This window comes from Psittacula echo, assembly GCF_963264785.1.
Source record: "Psittacula echo genome assembly, chromosome: 15".
Taxonomy (NCBI): domain Eukaryota; kingdom Metazoa; phylum Chordata; class Aves; order Psittaciformes; family Psittacidae; genus Psittacula; species Psittacula echo.
In genome coordinates, this window is record NC_137751.1 from 8,166,978 (window position 1) to 8,184,408 (window position 17,431).

A 17,431-nucleotide genomic window follows, 5' to 3' on the forward strand; every position below is an offset into this window, starting at 1 on the left:
TGACATTAAAAAGAGATTAGAGTCCAGCCTGGAAGCTGCTGTATTAAAGCTCATTACTCTGATTGTTGTATTTCATCTTTTACAGAGACAACATGAGAAAACTGCATTTGTTCATGCAACAGCCACCAAACTCCTCAAACAAGGCTGACATCTAGCATGCTGCCCATATCTATGTATATTGTGAGACTGCTTAAGAACAAGAAATCTCTAATGAAAACACCAGACTAAGTTACAGACTTACTACACATCTTAGTTACAGACTTAAGTCTGTAGCTACTCATCTCTCCTAGTCTTTCTAAACCTATTTCCTACCAGGAAAATGAGCCTCACATTAAGTATCATTTTACACAGAAAGCTAATAGATCTTTCCTAGTCACTCAGTCAAATTCAATGTGGTAATTACTTCTCATTTCACAAATGGGAATGACAGAGCAATAAAATGTGTACACCCAGAAGCAGACACTAAATGCAGGTTGGGGTTTTTTTCCACTGTAATGACACTGCATGTTAAAAGAAGTGAAAGGAAACACTGCACAGCCAGAGAAAAACAAAGAAGCTGCATCTCAGGCCATCCCAAACAATGACTTTATTTTCTGTGGAACATCACCATGGCAGCCCCCATGGCAGCATCGACATCCTTCCCGTAAACCACAGGAAATGGAAAAACCCTTTCCACTTCTTGCCTCAGCACCTCGTTCCTGGCAAGGGCACTGCCGCTCCCCAGAATCCTCCTCACCCCAGTCTCCATCAGGCACTGCACAGGTAACATGGAACAGAGGTTTTCAATGATGCCACGGCACAGAGCTCTGGTTACATGACCCAAAGAGAGGTCAGAGACAGCAATATTGCTCACTGATGCCAACTGCTCAGGAACGTGTCTCTCTCCAAATATGGTTGGGTGGATGGACAGTTTGCTGTTGGTTTGGGCCAAGGCTGCTTTGATTATCTTTGTATAGATGGCAGACTCCTGGACCTGAAGTCCTGCAGATGAGAAATAATCATGTTACTAATCTGAAGAGACCCAGTGTATCTTACATGTGGAGACTTAAAATGGACAATCCACCCTTCAGCAAAGTACTATCTTCTTCTGTCACAAGTTGTCATTGTTTTTCCAGGTTTATGAACCACAGTTCTCCCATCCAATTTTATCTAAACCCCACATTATTTAAATCCTTTCTGGGTTACAGAAACTGCCTTTCCTGACAACACAGCTATTCATCTTTGCCTACACTGTCCTAAGTTACACAAAACAACACCTTTAAATGCATTAACAGCAGATTTCAGCTTCAGTGGCTGAATTGCACACGAATGCAAAATTCACTTCAAGTACTGCAAGAATAATTTCAGAGCTTATTTCTGTATTGCAAAACCCAAGAAATTCTTAAAAAAACCCATGAAGACCACCACATTTAAAGCACTTGGAAGATATTACATGAGTTTAAGTCTTAAAATCCATTAGAGTGCTGCAAGATATAAAGCAAAAGGCAACTGATCTAATCAAGGGACTCTTCTGGACTGCATTCATACATAATTAGAAGGCTGTCCTCAAATTCACTGGCCTTTACTTTTGAAAATCAACTTGCAAAAATAATCCTCTTGTGTTCTTAAAACAAGAAAATCCAAAACCTAGAGGCAATGTGAATGTGGAGTCCAAGCATGACTGTCCCAGCATGTTAATAAGCTTCAGCAGGAAATTCCAGAGATCTGGGAAGCATGACCCAAGAGTTACATCTCCATTCCCTATGTGGCATGAAAAAATAGCTCACTGCCTGTTCCTTTACCTTAGCTTCTTTTTACCCTGCTGATGAATCAAATTTTTAAGCTATCCTTGAAATACAACCTTGAAAATACAGCTATGCTATATTTTACGTTATCCCTGAAATAGCTTACCTAGCTCTTCTGTCCACTGTGCCACCATGTCCACAAATGTTGCTACCACGTTGCCCCCATTAAGTGATGCTGCCACAGCCAAGTAGTCACCATTAAAGTAGGGAAAATAAGTAACAGCTGAGGAAGGATCTGGCATGTCTGGAGGCTGGAAACCTGGAGGCATTGAGATACTCAGCTGAGCAGAGGTGCTGATATTAAGAACTAGAACATAAAAGCAAAAAATAAATCAGTGTTTTACTAGGCTACCCTGAAGGAGGACAATGAGAAAACCAAGGAAGATACCAAAATGATCATACCTGCGTCAGTCCTCTCAGTCAGACAGGAATACACAGAGCACTGGAAATCCCCCAGAGCAATTCCTACTTTTGCTCCTTTGGGTATTCCATGCCATGCACTGATTGTCCTGCCTGCAATACTGCCAGGGTCTCCCACCTCTGGAAGCAAGTGAATGGGAAAGCCAGATTCTTTTAATCTGCAATCAGAACAATATTATTGCAGGAAAGCAGTATGGGAATGTGTAACGTGACTAAAAGGCCTCTTTGAGGTCACAGATGAACCCAGACATGCATTTGTGCCTGCTGGATTTATGGATGCTTTCACCTATTTGGAAGGCTCTGTCTTGGACAGGGGCAGCATTCCAGTTCAATGAGCTGGGTAAACCAGAATCATCTAGAAGAATAAATAGCTTTCCTTTATATGCATCTTGATTACCTGAGATTATAGAACAGTACATGTTCAGCAAGTTTATCCTAGTGGTGTCATATGGACAAGCAATTCCACGGCAAATGGACAATCACAAAACCAGAAAAAATATGCAACTTCACAGAACTTTAAGCTGTCATGCAGTTAGTGGTTCAAAACCAAACCACAAAGAGTTAAGTCCAACAAACTCCTTACATAAGATACTCTACATTGCTACAGCAATAACACCAATTTAATAACTGTTCAGTAGGCCAAATGCAAGTTTCTGTCACTCTTTCATACCTTCATGAGCAGATCTTTTCACCTTGGAGTCCTGGCCTAACCTAAGCTCTGATTTATATAAGGCCTTAGCACTCAGCCCTGAAAGAGCAAATCATTAAAATAAGTAAGTAAATTCTTGAAAGAGCAAATCCTTAAAATAAATAAGTAAATAAATAAACTGATTCCCTATAAAACTCTCTGAAGATCCATAACTCTTAGGTATTATCACAAGTAAGTCTTAGTAGTTATGAAGGAACTCAGCTGAATGAACTACAGAACTGTCTTTTACCATCATAACATCTTGGCTGCGGCATGCACTTGGCCCACCCCATCCCATCACAGAAAGGAAGAAAGCAGTTTGGTATATGAGGCCTCACTGATGAGTCCCTCAGCTCTCCTCTCTTAGGTATTTCTAAAACACCATGCCAGACTTTATATAATTTAAACATATGCACCTTACAGAACAAACTCTCAATAGCTCTTCAGTACAGGCCACACAACTGACTAGGAGTAACTTTCAATCACTTTTTATCTGTAGCACTCTTATACGTAGGGCCCAGAGATGTTCACATTGCCCATCACAAGCAATATATAAAACCCACTTGATGATCTTAGCACTTACATGTCAGTATTCCAGCTTTTATTTCTGGAATTAAAATATCCCCAGCTGGCAGCATTCTGGACAGACATGAGCGGCTTCCTCAGGTCACACAACATGGCAACCACGTAGTCATGGATAGTGCCAGCTGCATCATAAGACTTCAGAAAACCTGGACTTTTAAACAAAACACATTAAAACTAATGAAGGGCGTTTTAAGGCAGAGGGAGCAAGATTACTTCCATTGCTACAAGGAGCTTCAGACATGTGTGGGCCCATCTGAAAATGAAAAAGCCATCTGAGTGATAAGCCTGGACTTTGTTGTTTTGGTTTGGTTTTGTAAGTGGAATTTGATTTCCAAGCTGTTACTGCAGCAGCAATAATTACCTACTGTTGGAAGATGGAGAGACAATGGCTTTAAGGAATGAGTTGTCCAGGTTCAAAAGCACATCATTGCAACAGTTACCAGGAAGGCAGTAATTGTTTGCACAAAAAATGATCCTGGAGATCATTTGTTGATCTGTTGTTGATCCTGGAGCATTTGAGAAAAATATGTAAATTCCTGCAGTTGCTCTAGGATCCACAAATCGTATGAATGGAAATGTACCAATGGTGAAATAAAACAGGAACAAAGCAAAGCAGCTGGACTCAAACAGCTCTAAAGCAAGATCATGCCATGCTCCATGTATTTGCTGGACACACACTGGAAGAAACCAAGATCTAGTGAGTTTTTCCCCATTTATTGAACCTGAACTCTTTGCAGAGGAAGACTTTGGCTCTTTGAATAACATAGCATACTGCAGACGTAACTGAAGAACAAATTTTGCTGATGTCAAGTCATAAGTGAAAAATTATATCCTCTGCAAACAAGCCACAGCAAAGCAGACTATTTTTAACACCTCATAAGGATCTCAGTGCCTAAGGAAGGAAAGAACTGAAATGAATTTAAAGAATATTTGTTTTAGCATCTGGCAGCAAGCAGACAAAGCAACTCAATTACTGTTTTAGGCGTGCTTGTATTTTTCACAGTCTGCACAAGGCAAAATTATAATGTTCAAACTGCATTAGCAGAGCTCCTCTGAGCGGTGGGACAGACTAGAACGATTCTACAGTTCTTCAAGGCTTTTGTTACTATATAATCAAAGCTTTTCTTTTTATTACAGAGATCCGCAATATTTTTATGAGGTCAGAGATTCTTGTGCTTAGTTGCATACAATTTATATTGAATACTGCCACTTTAAATATTCTTTGACTACTTCTTTAATACTATGATTAAAGGGAAACACAGACACTAAGCCTATAGTGGCACTAACATGCTACAGAAATACTAATTGTCACATAAATTCAAGATGAGAAACTGCCAGTCAAACAGCCTAATAAGGAAATGCTTTTGAGAAACAATGTACCTCTTCTTTAAATACCAGTAGACTGTGGCACATCCAAATCCTGTAGCCAAGCTGATATGCGACTGTGGCAGAGGAAGAGAAGAGAGGAAGGTAGGACTGCAGCGGGTGTCTTGCCAAGTAACCAGATGACTGACTTCCCCTGGCTCAAAGGTAGGGCCTGGGCCGCTCTCTGTCCACTTGCAACCTGAAACACACAGTATCTAAGAAGTCCAGCAACCCCCTGCAGCACAGTCCACCTTGCACTCCTCATTTCTGGACACTCTTGATGATTTGTCAAATACATCGGAAAAAGAGCAGAAACAGAGCCTGTAGGGGCTGTAATCAAATTAATTGGTCATGGTTTTCAGCCCTAGATAGCATCATAATGCCAGTCATCCTCTGCTAAAACAGAGACTGGTATCCAAGGCCTTCATTCTCTCCAAGCACTCCTACTGCCTAGAGGAACAAGCAATTTGCACCCTTAGATATTAATGATGCAACTTAAATATCAGGTGACCTACAAAACAAACAAACAAACAAACAATCCCTCAGTTCTGGTATGGGAGGTAATGAGCTGACATGACAGCTCTTATATACAAACCTTAACTGGGAGCTGCCACATCACAACCTAAACAATGATTCATTAGTAACCAACTGCGTATGATGGATAGTGTGTAGTTTCATCACCTTTTAAGACAAAGGAAGAAAAAGCCTGGATCTATATGTGTTAAGCAATGGACTGTGAAGTACTAAAGAGTATCACTTCCTTCTGCTATGCAACAAAACTTCACCAAAGGTAGAATAGGGTTTAATTCAATTTTCGGTTTTACCAGTCCAGAATATTCTTTTGAACAGAGATCACCGCACCTTTGATGAAACCTTCACATTCTTCCACATAAAGGCCTCAGCTAAATTACGGTGACTTCTCAGAGCTGCTCAGAGCCTTCTCAGCAATGTCTGCTACTGCTCCAGTCCAGCGTGCTACTTCCTGCCCCAACATGCTCACCACGAAAAGCCCTGCAAAGGCAGCACACTTACCGGCCAGAGCAGCAGGGTAAGCTGAGGCTAAGCTCAAGCACTGGCATGTGATGTTTGCTCACACACTCCGCAGCACAGCTTTGGCCTCTGACAATTACTGCTCTCCCAGGTTATGCCTGATCACAGTGTGGGGATGGGGGATAGGACAGGCCATGAGCTGTTTCCATAACTGAGGCAGCCTGCTGGTTTTGACTGGGGGTAGGAGCAGGGTTTCAAGCTGTGCTGTGCCACTTATCCTACAGGTCAAAGAAGAGACCCAGCTGCCTGACTAGCACAAATATGGCTAGAAGAGTCTTTCTTGGGCTGGATACAGCTACACTCACACAGTAAAAAGTAGACGTGAAAGCTGGAAACTACTAGGTGAAACATGCAAAGCAAACATTCTTTTTCTTGTTCCCTTAATTCTCTGTTCTATCAAATCTGTTTGAGCTGAATTTCGAATTGGTTTGCTTTTCTAGTTTTAAATGGATGCTAGGAAAAATTATTAACCATAAATCTAACCCTAAAGGATGCTATTAAAAACGTAATTTGTGTCCCAAAGTGCATGGATCCACTTAGTCTACTCAAAACAAATGAGAGCAAACACCCTCTTACACTTGACAGAAATGAAACAGAAGTGGACTGTGGCTTTAGGAAATAAAATATTAACCAATATGACATAAGAATCTATGCCTGCCATGAACCCATGAGGCTTTGGTATGCAGCCCTTGGGACAGCTGGAAAGCCAGCAACAGCTCCTTTGGTCCATCAGCCTTTGTATTTTTTTCTTTCATTACAGCCAGTAATGAATAGCACAGTGTCTCTTAAAGCAATTAAGACCCTGACAACTTTTGACAGGCAGTGACTAGCACTTTTGGGAAATCTATTCTGTGGTTTACAATACATTTTTGCTTAATCTGCCTAACTTCTATAATTATGAGGCTTGCATAATTGCTCAGATGCGCATATCATAAGGTGACGAGAAAGAAGACATGGAACCACATTCTGAAAGCCTTAGACTTCAGTTCTGAAACAAGCAAACAAAAAAAGGACTGAAAACACCATTAACTGAACTGCAGTTTTCTCCTGCTTTACTTTCAAGGAGCATTTCAAAATAGCTGTTGGATAGCTACTGCTATGCACATTGTAACAGAAAAATCAAACACGTCTTATTTTTCAAAGCATATACAAAACTGCCACTACCACTCCTGCAGAATCATTAGAAGGTATTGAGGTACTGGACAACAGCTAGTTAAGTGTTTTATGAGATGACTTACTCATCCACCCCCACCCCAGGTCACTCACATGATGCACAAGGTCTTTCAACTGGCAGCATATAGCATATGATGAACATATTGGACAAGCCACAGATATGTTATTCCTCTTTCTTATTAATAATTGTGCTGACTCTGCAGGGATCTCCTTAGGATAAATGCTTTAACAAATTTGTGTAAACAATATCCTTAACCGAAATTCCAGTAATTTAAAAAAATTTCCACAGAAGATCTTCAGTTAATTCTGTTTTACAGAAGACCAAAGTGAATACACAGCAGTTTCCTACAGATAGTTTCAGAGTTAAAATAATATTTTCTGTATCATAATACTCCAAACAGGAATGTCAAAGAATTAATGTTACCTTTATCTCTTTTCCAAAATACAATCCCATGCATTTGTCCTGCAATACCAATGTGACTGACTCTTTGAAGCTGCTGCTGAGGTAGAGCAGCAAGGCATTCATTGAGTGCTCTTATTATTCGCCAGACATCCTGCTCCATTCCCTGCAATCATAAAACATTATTCTGAGCATAAAACCATTAGGATCCACTCAGTGTCTTTACTAAACAAGACTACTCAAGTCAGAAGTGAGCAACAGAATTCATTTAGCTTAATAACATGTATTAGAATGACATTCACTACTAAATTGAAAAAATAAAAAAAGGCAAAAAACCCACAAAACCACAGAAACTAAAACCCAATACCAGCAAGCTGAGAATGAGATAACAGCCTCTTAAACTGAAGGCCAGATAATCTCCTAAGTTACCATACTCAACTATACATTTAACAAAATCCATTAACACTCCCCACATGCTTTCATTAGTTCATCTTGTATATTGCTCTTCTTTTTCCCCACAAAGAGGATTACTGTTGTGTTCTGACTGGCATGCAGTTTCCCTTATAAGCTCCTCTGTATCTACTCCCTGTTGATTTTGATGATGCTGATACTTCATTTCTGGATATTCTATTCCTAGCACTCCCCATCAAACTGATCTACTCAGCAAACTGACCAAACCACACAAGAGAAGCTGCATTCCAGCTTTCTCATTGAATTTCAAGGATTCCAATTACTTTGTGACAGACCAGTGTGAAGATTACAAGCAAAAGTATTCAAATACTGTCTACATACAGATGTGAACTGTTCTGCACACACATAATTTTAGCTGCACAAACACGACTGTACAGAGGGGGTTGGCCTGTTTGGTATCTTTGCTCAGAAGTTAGCTTCTGGGCTCACTTCGTTACTAGGCCAGAGGAACGTTGGTATGTATTTTTTACAATTCTGATTCATCCTTTCTTAGATTGACCAACACAATAGATGTAAATGTCTTTAACAGGAGTACATGCTCGTGGTTCTTTCCACAGGGAATTTCCAGTTATGATTCCATCTCACATTAAAGTGCAAAACACCCTTCTAGTTGGCAGGTGGTTGCTGTTTTTTGACAAGCAGGGTCAAAGACAAGGTGATAGCTTATGGGAGAATAGTTTTAGATTGTTTTATGCAACTTTTCAAAACCTGAGTCTTTCTTGAATCAAGCAGCACTACCTGACTTTCTTCAACAGTAAAGTGAGAGCATTTTAATTCTATTTTCAGACACCCAGAAACATGCGGCAACCATTTGTCAATCTAGGCATGAGAACAATCCAGGAAAATCACTGAAGTCTACACCATGTAACAAAACAACCCAGGCACTACAAGCCAAGGCCAGTATCCTGAAATCTGTCCCCCCTTACCTGCGGTCCAGCTTCCTGGCTATTGGTGTATGCCTGCGTCTCCCTGGAGCAGCTCTCTGCCACCACTTGCCCTCGCTCTGCCCCTATCAACAGGGCTGCTTTAACCGATGTCGTGCCCAAGTCTATGCCCAGCACGCAAGCAGGCACAGGCCTGCCTGCTGCCTCGCCAGCCTCCATGGCCATGAGGAGAGGAGATGGCTTTCACCTTCCCCACCAAGCACAGGTCTCTGTACAGTGGCTAGACCAACACCCACCAGGCTGAGTCCCACACTGCTCCTTGCTGCCTCTGAGGGGGAACTTGCCCCAAGAGCGGCGAGGGCACAAGCTGCGAGGACCCCCACCTCACAGTGCGCAGGGCTGGGCTGAACTTTGCCCTCTGACTGACGATGGACTTTACCCTCTGACTGAAGATATCTCCCCTCAGCTGCGGCTGGCCGCTACTCCTCCATCTTGAGCGTGACAAACTGCCCCTCTCCCCAACCTCCCCGGCGACCTGCGCACCTTTAAGCTGAACTTTAACAAACAACCAGCGCGACAAACCCGCCCGCAGCTCTCTCTCCTCCCAGCCCCCCCAACACCAGCCCGACTCGCTCTGCCGCACCCAATATGGCGCCCGAGGGCGGCCGCACCGGCGCTGAGCGGGGAGGTGATGGGCGGCCGCCTCACGTGAGAAGCTGAAAAGGGAAGAGTCAGCACGGAGCCTCGGCAGTGGAGGGAGGTAGGCACTTGATCCTCCGCGCTGCCTCCTCCTCAGTGTTAGGTTAGGACGCTTTAGGACAAGCGTGGGGTATCCCCTCTGCACTGTCTCCTGAGGGGAGGGCGGTGGGGACTACAAGCCCCAGTGCGCACCGCGTTGCCGGGGGTAGGTGGGGGAGAGGTGCAGTGGCTGCTGAGATTTGTAGTCCTGAGGGGAAGGGGAGGGTCCCTCAGGGGGCGGGAGCTGTGTGTGGCGGGAGCGGGACCAGCTATGAGGTCCAGATGGTCTCGGGGGTGTCTGGGTGGGGAGAGGGACTGAATTGGTGCTGTCTAGTGGGTGCTGAGAGTTCCTCAGCCGGGCTGTGGTGGGCGCCGTTTGAAGAGTGCTGCCAGCTGAGGGAATGGGCAAGAGTTCCCTCAAAACGTGTGAGTCCTAAGCAAAGCTTTCTCCTCGCTTTTCCTGCAGGTTTTCCACCATGAGGATGCAATACGTGCTCCCCACTCTGCTGCACCTCTCCCTTGTGGTGCTGGGGCCTAGCGGTGAGTGTCTGGTCATCCCGGGTTGGGCCATTGGGCTCCCTCAGGCAGGGGCCAGTTCCAGATCTGTAAGTGTTGGAAGAGGGCTGCTCTGCAGCGTCCCTGTTACACCTCTCTGAGGAGACCTGTGCTGCCTTCTTCCACGATACCATTGACTTGGTGTGCTCCTGCACAGACAGTGCTATGCTAAGGCACTATTGTGATGGAGCACTCACTTCCTGCTCCAAACTCACCTCTGCAGAAACAGATTAAATACTGTCTGTGGTGCAGTCAGTGGTGAACTAGGGAACTCTCCTGCCTTTAAATAACGTCTTAAGAACACTGTGTAATATAGAATCATAGAATAGTTAGGGTTGGAAAGGACCTTAAGATCATCTAGTTCCAACCCCCCTGCCATGGGCAGGGACACCTCACACTAAACCATCTCACCCAAGGCTCTGTCCAACCTGGCCTTGAACACCGCCAGGGATGGAGCATTCACAACTTCCCTGGGCAACCCATTCCAGTGCCTCATCACCCTAACAATAAAGAATTTCTTCCTTATATCTAACCTGAACTTCCCCTGTTTATATATGTTTATATATGGCAACAAGAAAAAAAAAATCCGTTAATTTCTCCATTTCTAATCTTGTGTACCTCTTTGTTCTTCCTCTTGTCTCATGTGTCCTTTAAACATACAGTGAATAAAATAGACTTAGATTCCGAATGTCAAAATCATTGACATGTGACCACCTTATGGTTTTGATATCGGTTTTATTGGCTTTTGGAATCTCAGCCTCTCTTAAAGTATTATGTGGTACAACACAGCTGAATTGTTGCAAGTGTGCCACTTAATAGTAATATTTCAGAGCACTATAGTAAGGTGCTTGTGATTGCTGAAGTGTTAAGATAAATATGCGTTTCCTGGAACATCTGGGCACCTGGTTTGAATTGTGACCCAAGAAGCTATTTTAAAATAAATTTGGGGCATTTATGACTCCTAAGTTACTAGGATCACATCAAGAAACAATTAGCGTGGGTTTGAAGTATCTGTAGCTTTCTCTTGGCATGAACTTTTGTTGCACTTCAAATATTTAAATTGCTTCCTTGTAACGTGTTCAAGTAACAGTTACTTCTTTAAGTTTTTTAGTCTCCTTGAAATAAGCTCCACTGCCTTTGCTGTTTGCCATATGTACTCACTGTATTAATCTGACGCCACAGGTATTGATGGACAAAATGTCTATATCACAAAAGGAAGTAGGTAGTTCTTCTGAAGGAGCTATTAATTATTCACAGTAATTGAGATGTGTAGGATTGTTTTGTTTTGACTCTTTTTTTTCTGTCTCAGATGGAGTCATTGTACTGTCTGTCCCTGAAGTGGTTTCATTAGAAAGTGGAAGTGCAACAAATGTCACTATCTCTCTGAGGTAAAATAATGATTGCATCTTTACTTTCTTTTTGGAATGGGGGATGGGCAAGCAGGTAGGACTTGGCTATATATGTAAGACTTCCCTGCAGACTCAGTTAATTGTTCATACAGAGTAAATCTCGTCGGTGTGACTGCCCGTTTCTAGACTATTACATTGCTTAGTACAGTATAGATCAGGATAGTGCTGCATTCTCATAAACAGCTTTGGTTGGCCTCTGATAATACCCTGTGCCATTTGTATGGGAAGTTGAGCAGGAAAATATGTTTTATACTGTCTGCCCTATATTAGCTTACTTAACTGTCTTCCGTAAGTGAACTTAGAGTTTCTTCAATTCTAAAAGTTGATGCTTAAGAGAAACTTGCATTTCCTAGAAGGATCACCAAGAAAGTTGTATCCAAGCAAACAGAACTCAGTTTCTAGCAAAGAAATACAGCTAGTCCAGAGTGGGGGCTGATGTACCATAGTCTTGTTTAGTAGATGCATAAATGCATAAAATACATAAACAAAATGCATTGTTTAGCCATGTTTTTGCTGTGTCAGCCACTTCCCAGAAAAGGATTGCACATGCACCCCTTTGGATCTCAAAGTTTGTGTAAAGAGAACAGTCACATGAAAATCTAGGAGTTGTGATAAAGAGGTTCTGTGGTGTATGATGTTCATTGTTTGCAAGAGGTGTAAGGATTTAGCAGATACTCTCCCAGAGCCTTAAAGCCATCTTTGTGAACTCAAGCACCAGTCTAACTTGTTTTTTCTGCCTTCACAGGGCTCCATTAAATGAGACGCTTGTGATAACTTTTAACATTACACACTCATCGAAGCACAGCACCATTGTTGAACTGCCTGATGAGGTAAGTGACAGAACAGATTTCTGACCTTATGCAAAAGCCTTCCACTAGTTTGCTGTAACTCTTCTTTTTCTTCCCTCTGCTTTGTCTTGCAGGTACAATTGCCTGCAGGTCACACTAAAGCAGACTTCCAAGTGAAAGCAGATGATGTTGGACAAGTAACAGTTTATCTTTATACAATTAATTCCAACTTAACTGGGTGAGAAACTGGTTTTTAGTGCCACTTACTATCCTACAGATTCCTACACTCTGGGGTAACTACTCCCTCTTTACAGTTAAATAGCTGATGGGAGATGGGTGGTATGTAGCTGAGATGTGACCCTCCAGTAATCCCAAAGCTATTCAGCTAAATACAGGGTATGGAAGCAGAGTGATAGTCTTGGTATTTTAGATTTCATTACTAAATGACTCTTGAGTTCTTATGGTTCCTTAGTCTGGTTTTAATAACCTGTCCTAAAAGTATCAAAACTACTTGTCAGCTTGTCTGATCCAGGAAGCATTTGACTGTAAATGTCCAGTGGGATACTATTTTTAGTGTGCAGAACTTGTCCTGGAGTGCTAACAGCCTGATGCAGCTGTATGCCTATGTCACTACCATGAGATACAGGCATCTTGCTTTCTAGGTAGGGGACCTCTCTTTTCACAGATGTCAGTCCTCCCTAACAGAAAAACAACCCAGAAAGATGGAGAAAGTTGGATTGTATTTGTTTGTTGCCCAAATGCTACTGAGTAATAGGATACTCCTATTTTACTTCCTCGTTTTGCTTCTGCTTTTAAGGCTCAATGCAAATGCAGAGGTAAGCATGTGAAGTGCTCAACAGGACAGGCATGATCATAAGGCTTTGCTGGCAGGCTGTGAAAAGTGAAACTGCTTTTGCATAACAGATGTTGTGCTATGAAAGTGGAAGCCATAAGCACAAGATGACCTTCTTTAAGATTTCTGTGGTAATGGAGTGGAAAAGAAAGAGGCAAGAAGGAAAGGGTAGGTTGAAGGTAGGAGTGAGAAATGTCCCAAACACAAGTGGGCTGAGGAAAAGGGGAGCATCTCAACTGAAATTAACTCCGAATCTCTTGCCTTGTCTCAACACCTGCTCTGTTTTCTCAAAGCAGAACACTGCAAAATCTCCTGAAAAAAGTGTGAATTATTAAAAGTGCAAATTAACTCATTCTCTTTGCATTTCCCATCAGACCTAGGATTCAATTTCAAGTGATTCATAGCATCATAGTGAGATACGCTGATGAGGTGATTGGCTGGATCTATTTCCTCGCCTGGTCTATCTCCTTTTATCCTCAACTCTTTGAGAACTGGCGCCGAAAAAGGTAAAGAGACTTCATATGTGTTTGCAAGCCACTTAAGCACTTACTTCTTCAAATCATGTTCCTAGCTTCAGTTACATCCATCTTGGTTATTGTGAATTATGCATGAAAAGACTGGAGGGGGGGAAAGTAAGGCAAATAGAGGGCCTGAATAAATGCAGCCCTAGTGAGCTTTTGTGCATGCAGGTCAGAGGAAAGTAAGTGCATCCTGCAGACGCCTAATCCTCAGGTTTGGCATCCAATACTGATTTGTGATAGAGGAGGCTTGCCCATTTGCTTTGGTGTCACTCTGTAAATCATCTCGCTGAGCCAGTTGTGGCGACCACTTTCTAAAATTACTTACCTTGTGAGCAGTTTGTACTGTACTCATTAGGCCGGTTCCCTTTAAATTAAGTGACTCTAAGTAGAAACATTATTATATATGAAAACTAAAGCATTTCTTCTGGCAAAGATGCACTACTACTTCCATGGATTCAGGCTGGAATGAATTTATCAGACTATCTGAGCTCATGGCAGCATGAAGTTAAACAGCAGGGACACAGCTGTGACAAAGCTGTCACAAGTACAAGTGCCTGGCATATGAGGAATTTTTCACCTTGCTCTCTGATAGACTCACAGCATCATGTTACAATGCCTACAGCTTTTATTTATATAAAAAATTGCCTATAAATCAGTATATTGTAAGGTCAAGTTGTTGCTGGAACTGCCTATAATGATCATGCATATTTCTCATACATTTTTCCTCCCTTTTCTAGCGTTGTTGGACTAAGCTTTGACTTTCTAGCATTGAACCTTACTGGCTTTATAGCATACAGTGTATTTAATGTTGGACTCTTCTGGATACCGTCAATTAAGGTAAGCATAATTATCTCTTAATACTTGCCAGGGGGTCGGTATCTGTAGAAAGGAATTAAGGCATTTAGTTGCTTTTGGTTTCTCTTACATTTAGGAGGAATTCTTAGTCAGTTATCCCAGTGGGGTGAACCCTGTGGCTATCAATGATGTTTTCTTCAGTCTTCATGCAGTAGTCCTAACTCTCGTCACCGTTATACAGTGCTGCATCTACGAGGTAAGTGTCAACACTGGGCTCTGCCAGAGCTCCCTCTGCCGGGCACCTCACCACTCACCGTCTGCTGCTTTTGGGCTCCAAAGTCCTAGTCGTTGCGCTTTCTCTGGCCTTTCAAGAAGTCAGGCTTCACAATCCATCTGCCTTTATCTTTCCTGAGCTAGGAGCACTTTCAGGAAGCTTAGCTACTTCAGCCTCGGGATGTTGTGAGCTCCAGGTCCTTACGTACTCAAAATAACTGAGGCAAACAGCCAAGTTCATAAAGTTCCCTAACAGATCTCTAGCCAGCACACAGATTACAGTTCTACACAGAACAAATGCTGGGATGTGCTTTTCTGTTTCCTCACTACATGGACCATTCTTCAAGGTAGGTCCTTAGGGATTCCCTGCAACTCATCCAGCTCTTTTTTTTGCCTTCTTTTTTTTTTTTTTACTTCCTTTCTCCTAAAACAGTTGCAAAAACCCTTTTATAATTCCCACCCTTTTCAGGTGAGACTGCTTATTGTAGTCTGGTGGTTCTTTAATTCCCATTGATTGTTATACTTGGGAGGTTCTTTATTTAATTCCTGTTGTAAAAGCCTTTGATGTGAACAGTTAATTTTCTCTAGATGATGAGTTTCTCTCTTGGTACTTCCTTTGGTAATGCTAAACCTAAAACTGTAACAGCCCATGTGTCACCACTGCTAGGTGCAATAGTCTTTTCTAGTCAAGAATTAGAAGGCAATCTTGAATCTTTTAGCATAATGGCATTAGCAGCCTTTTTCATATATAGGAACTCTTGATAGCATCACACTGAACACAGGAGATTGTTACAGGTGTGGCACTGATAATAGACATCATAAATACTCAAGAATACTCCCACATATTGTTTTCCACTTCATGCCCACTTCATGGACAGCAGTGTTCCAAACAAATGATACTGAATATTCCTCATCAGCTCTTGTAACCTACAGCTTGTTGCTGTAGCACTCAGCACTCACTTAAAATTCCCTTGTGGTATGATCCTATCTCATACAAGAATAGCCTTGGACTGTAACTTTGCATAGTCCTGTGCGTATTTTGTATCTTACAGTGTGTCTGGGGATGTATGGTTAGGTTAGTATAAATGTATCTGCATTTCTGTTTCAGAGAGCAGCTCAGAAAGTATCCAAAGTTGTTGTTGGGCTACTGGCACTTGCATGGATCTTCACGTTTACAACACTGTTTCTTGCTGCAACTGAGGAAATGACGTGGCTACAGTTCTTATTCTGCTTCTCTTACATTAAGTTAGCAGTCACACTGATAAAATATTTTCCACAGGTAAATCTGAACTTTTCTGCTTTTATACTACTTTTCTCTCGCCCTAAGCTTGTCGTATGTGCTCTTGAAAGTCTGACTAGACTAAACCAGCAATGATTATTTATTAAGTCTTCTAGTGGCAAAGCCAGTGTAGTTATACAGAAGGCTTCTTAAATGTTAATCTCAGAAATCTTGTACGTGACATGCTGACCAGCTTTGTGTTGCGCTCTCAGGCATACATGAATTACTGTCGGAAAAGTACAGAGGGATGGAGTATTGGAAATGTATTGCTTGACTTTGCTGGTGGAAGCTTCAGCCTTCTCCAGATGTTTTTGCAGTCATACAACAACGGTAAGGTTAGAACTGAAGTGGTGGGGCTTACTTAACCAGATTGGGAGAATCCTGCTACAAAGCAGCTATAAACCAGTAGGTCATTTTGGGAGAAAGATGTTTGTGCTATAGCATGTGTAGATGTTCTTATATAAGAATAAGGAATCTTTTCCTGTTCCTTCAAAACAGAAAATGAAATGGCTATTTTGTAGAAACCATAGGAACAGTTACTAATTAGCTTTGCATAAGATGTGCACTACATTTAGTTTTAAGGTGTGTCTAAGCAGTGCAGGTAATAAACATGAACTTCTCTAATACACATGACATAAACTTGTAGTCTTGAGACAAGACTACACTTGAGGAGTTAGTTTTAACTTTCTAATTTGGTGTTTGACAGATCAGTGGAAGTTAATATTTGGAGATCCAACCAAGTTTGGCCTGGGTGTCTTCTCCATCATCTTTGATATTGTTTTTATGGCCCAACACTACTGCCTTTATAGGAGACAAGGATATGAACCTTGTGAATAACATCACTTCTGAAGACAAAAACTTTAAGTTGAACTTGCCTCTACCCTGGCTGAGGGCTTTCAAGATACCTACTGACAGTTCTTATCTGTTTATACTTTGATCCTCTCTGGTGTGGAATACAAACTGTTGCCTTGCAAAATGCCAGATGCCTTAAAGGACAGCAAGCTATCTTGACATTGCTTGCAAATGGAAGACTCATGCCTGTTGAAGCTTCAGAGGCAACTTAGTGTGAGCTGTCCAAGCAACACATGGCTCTTTTTCCATTAGCAACAGGGAAAAGAAAGACCAGTGATGTCTGATTGGAACTAATGCACAAAGAGCTAAGATCTAGCTCCCAAACATCTGAGATAATGTTTAAGCAACCACTTAATAATGTAATGACTGAAGACTGTGGTCTTCTGAAGTGCTGCTGCTGCCTCCTCCTCGTGGACAGATCACCACCACTCAGGCTGGCTGTTAACAGCTGTAGTGGTACATAAAAGAATGAGGTTGGTAATTCAGGTTCCAGTATTTGTGTATTTGCTCTTTTATTAAAAATACTGAGAAGCAGAAACTCTATTCTT

At 42.0% G+C, this 17,431-nt stretch overlaps 2 protein-coding genes across 2 annotated transcripts; one reads left to right on the plus strand and one right to left on the minus strand.

The window, feature by feature from the left end:
• Positions 1-586: 586 nt before the first annotated feature.
• Positions 587-9,039, minus strand: SHPK (sedoheptulokinase; the record flags this gene model as incomplete). Its single annotated transcript, XM_080629946.1, has 7 exons — positions 587-981; positions 1,891-2,091; positions 2,187-2,362; positions 3,476-3,628; positions 4,858-5,041; positions 7,490-7,631; positions 8,863-9,039. The coding sequence occupies 7 exons, from the start codon at positions 9,037-9,039 to the stop codon at positions 587-589; spliced, it is 1,428 nt and encodes a 475-aa protein (XP_080486072.1).
• Positions 9,040-9,489: 450 nt separating this feature from the next.
• Positions 9,490-16,868, plus strand: CTNS (cystinosin, lysosomal cystine transporter; the record flags this gene model as incomplete). Its single annotated transcript, XM_080629906.1, has 11 exons — positions 9,490-9,580; positions 10,025-10,098; positions 11,423-11,501; positions 12,268-12,352; positions 12,445-12,548; positions 13,538-13,669; positions 14,422-14,521; positions 14,616-14,735; positions 15,861-16,031; positions 16,244-16,361; positions 16,738-16,868. The coding sequence occupies exons 2-11, from the start codon at positions 10,035-10,037 to the stop codon at positions 16,866-16,868; spliced, it is 1,104 nt and encodes a 367-aa protein (XP_080486032.1). The 5' UTR covers positions 9,490-9,580; positions 10,025-10,034.
• Between the last annotated feature and the right edge of the window lie 563 nt (positions 16,869-17,431).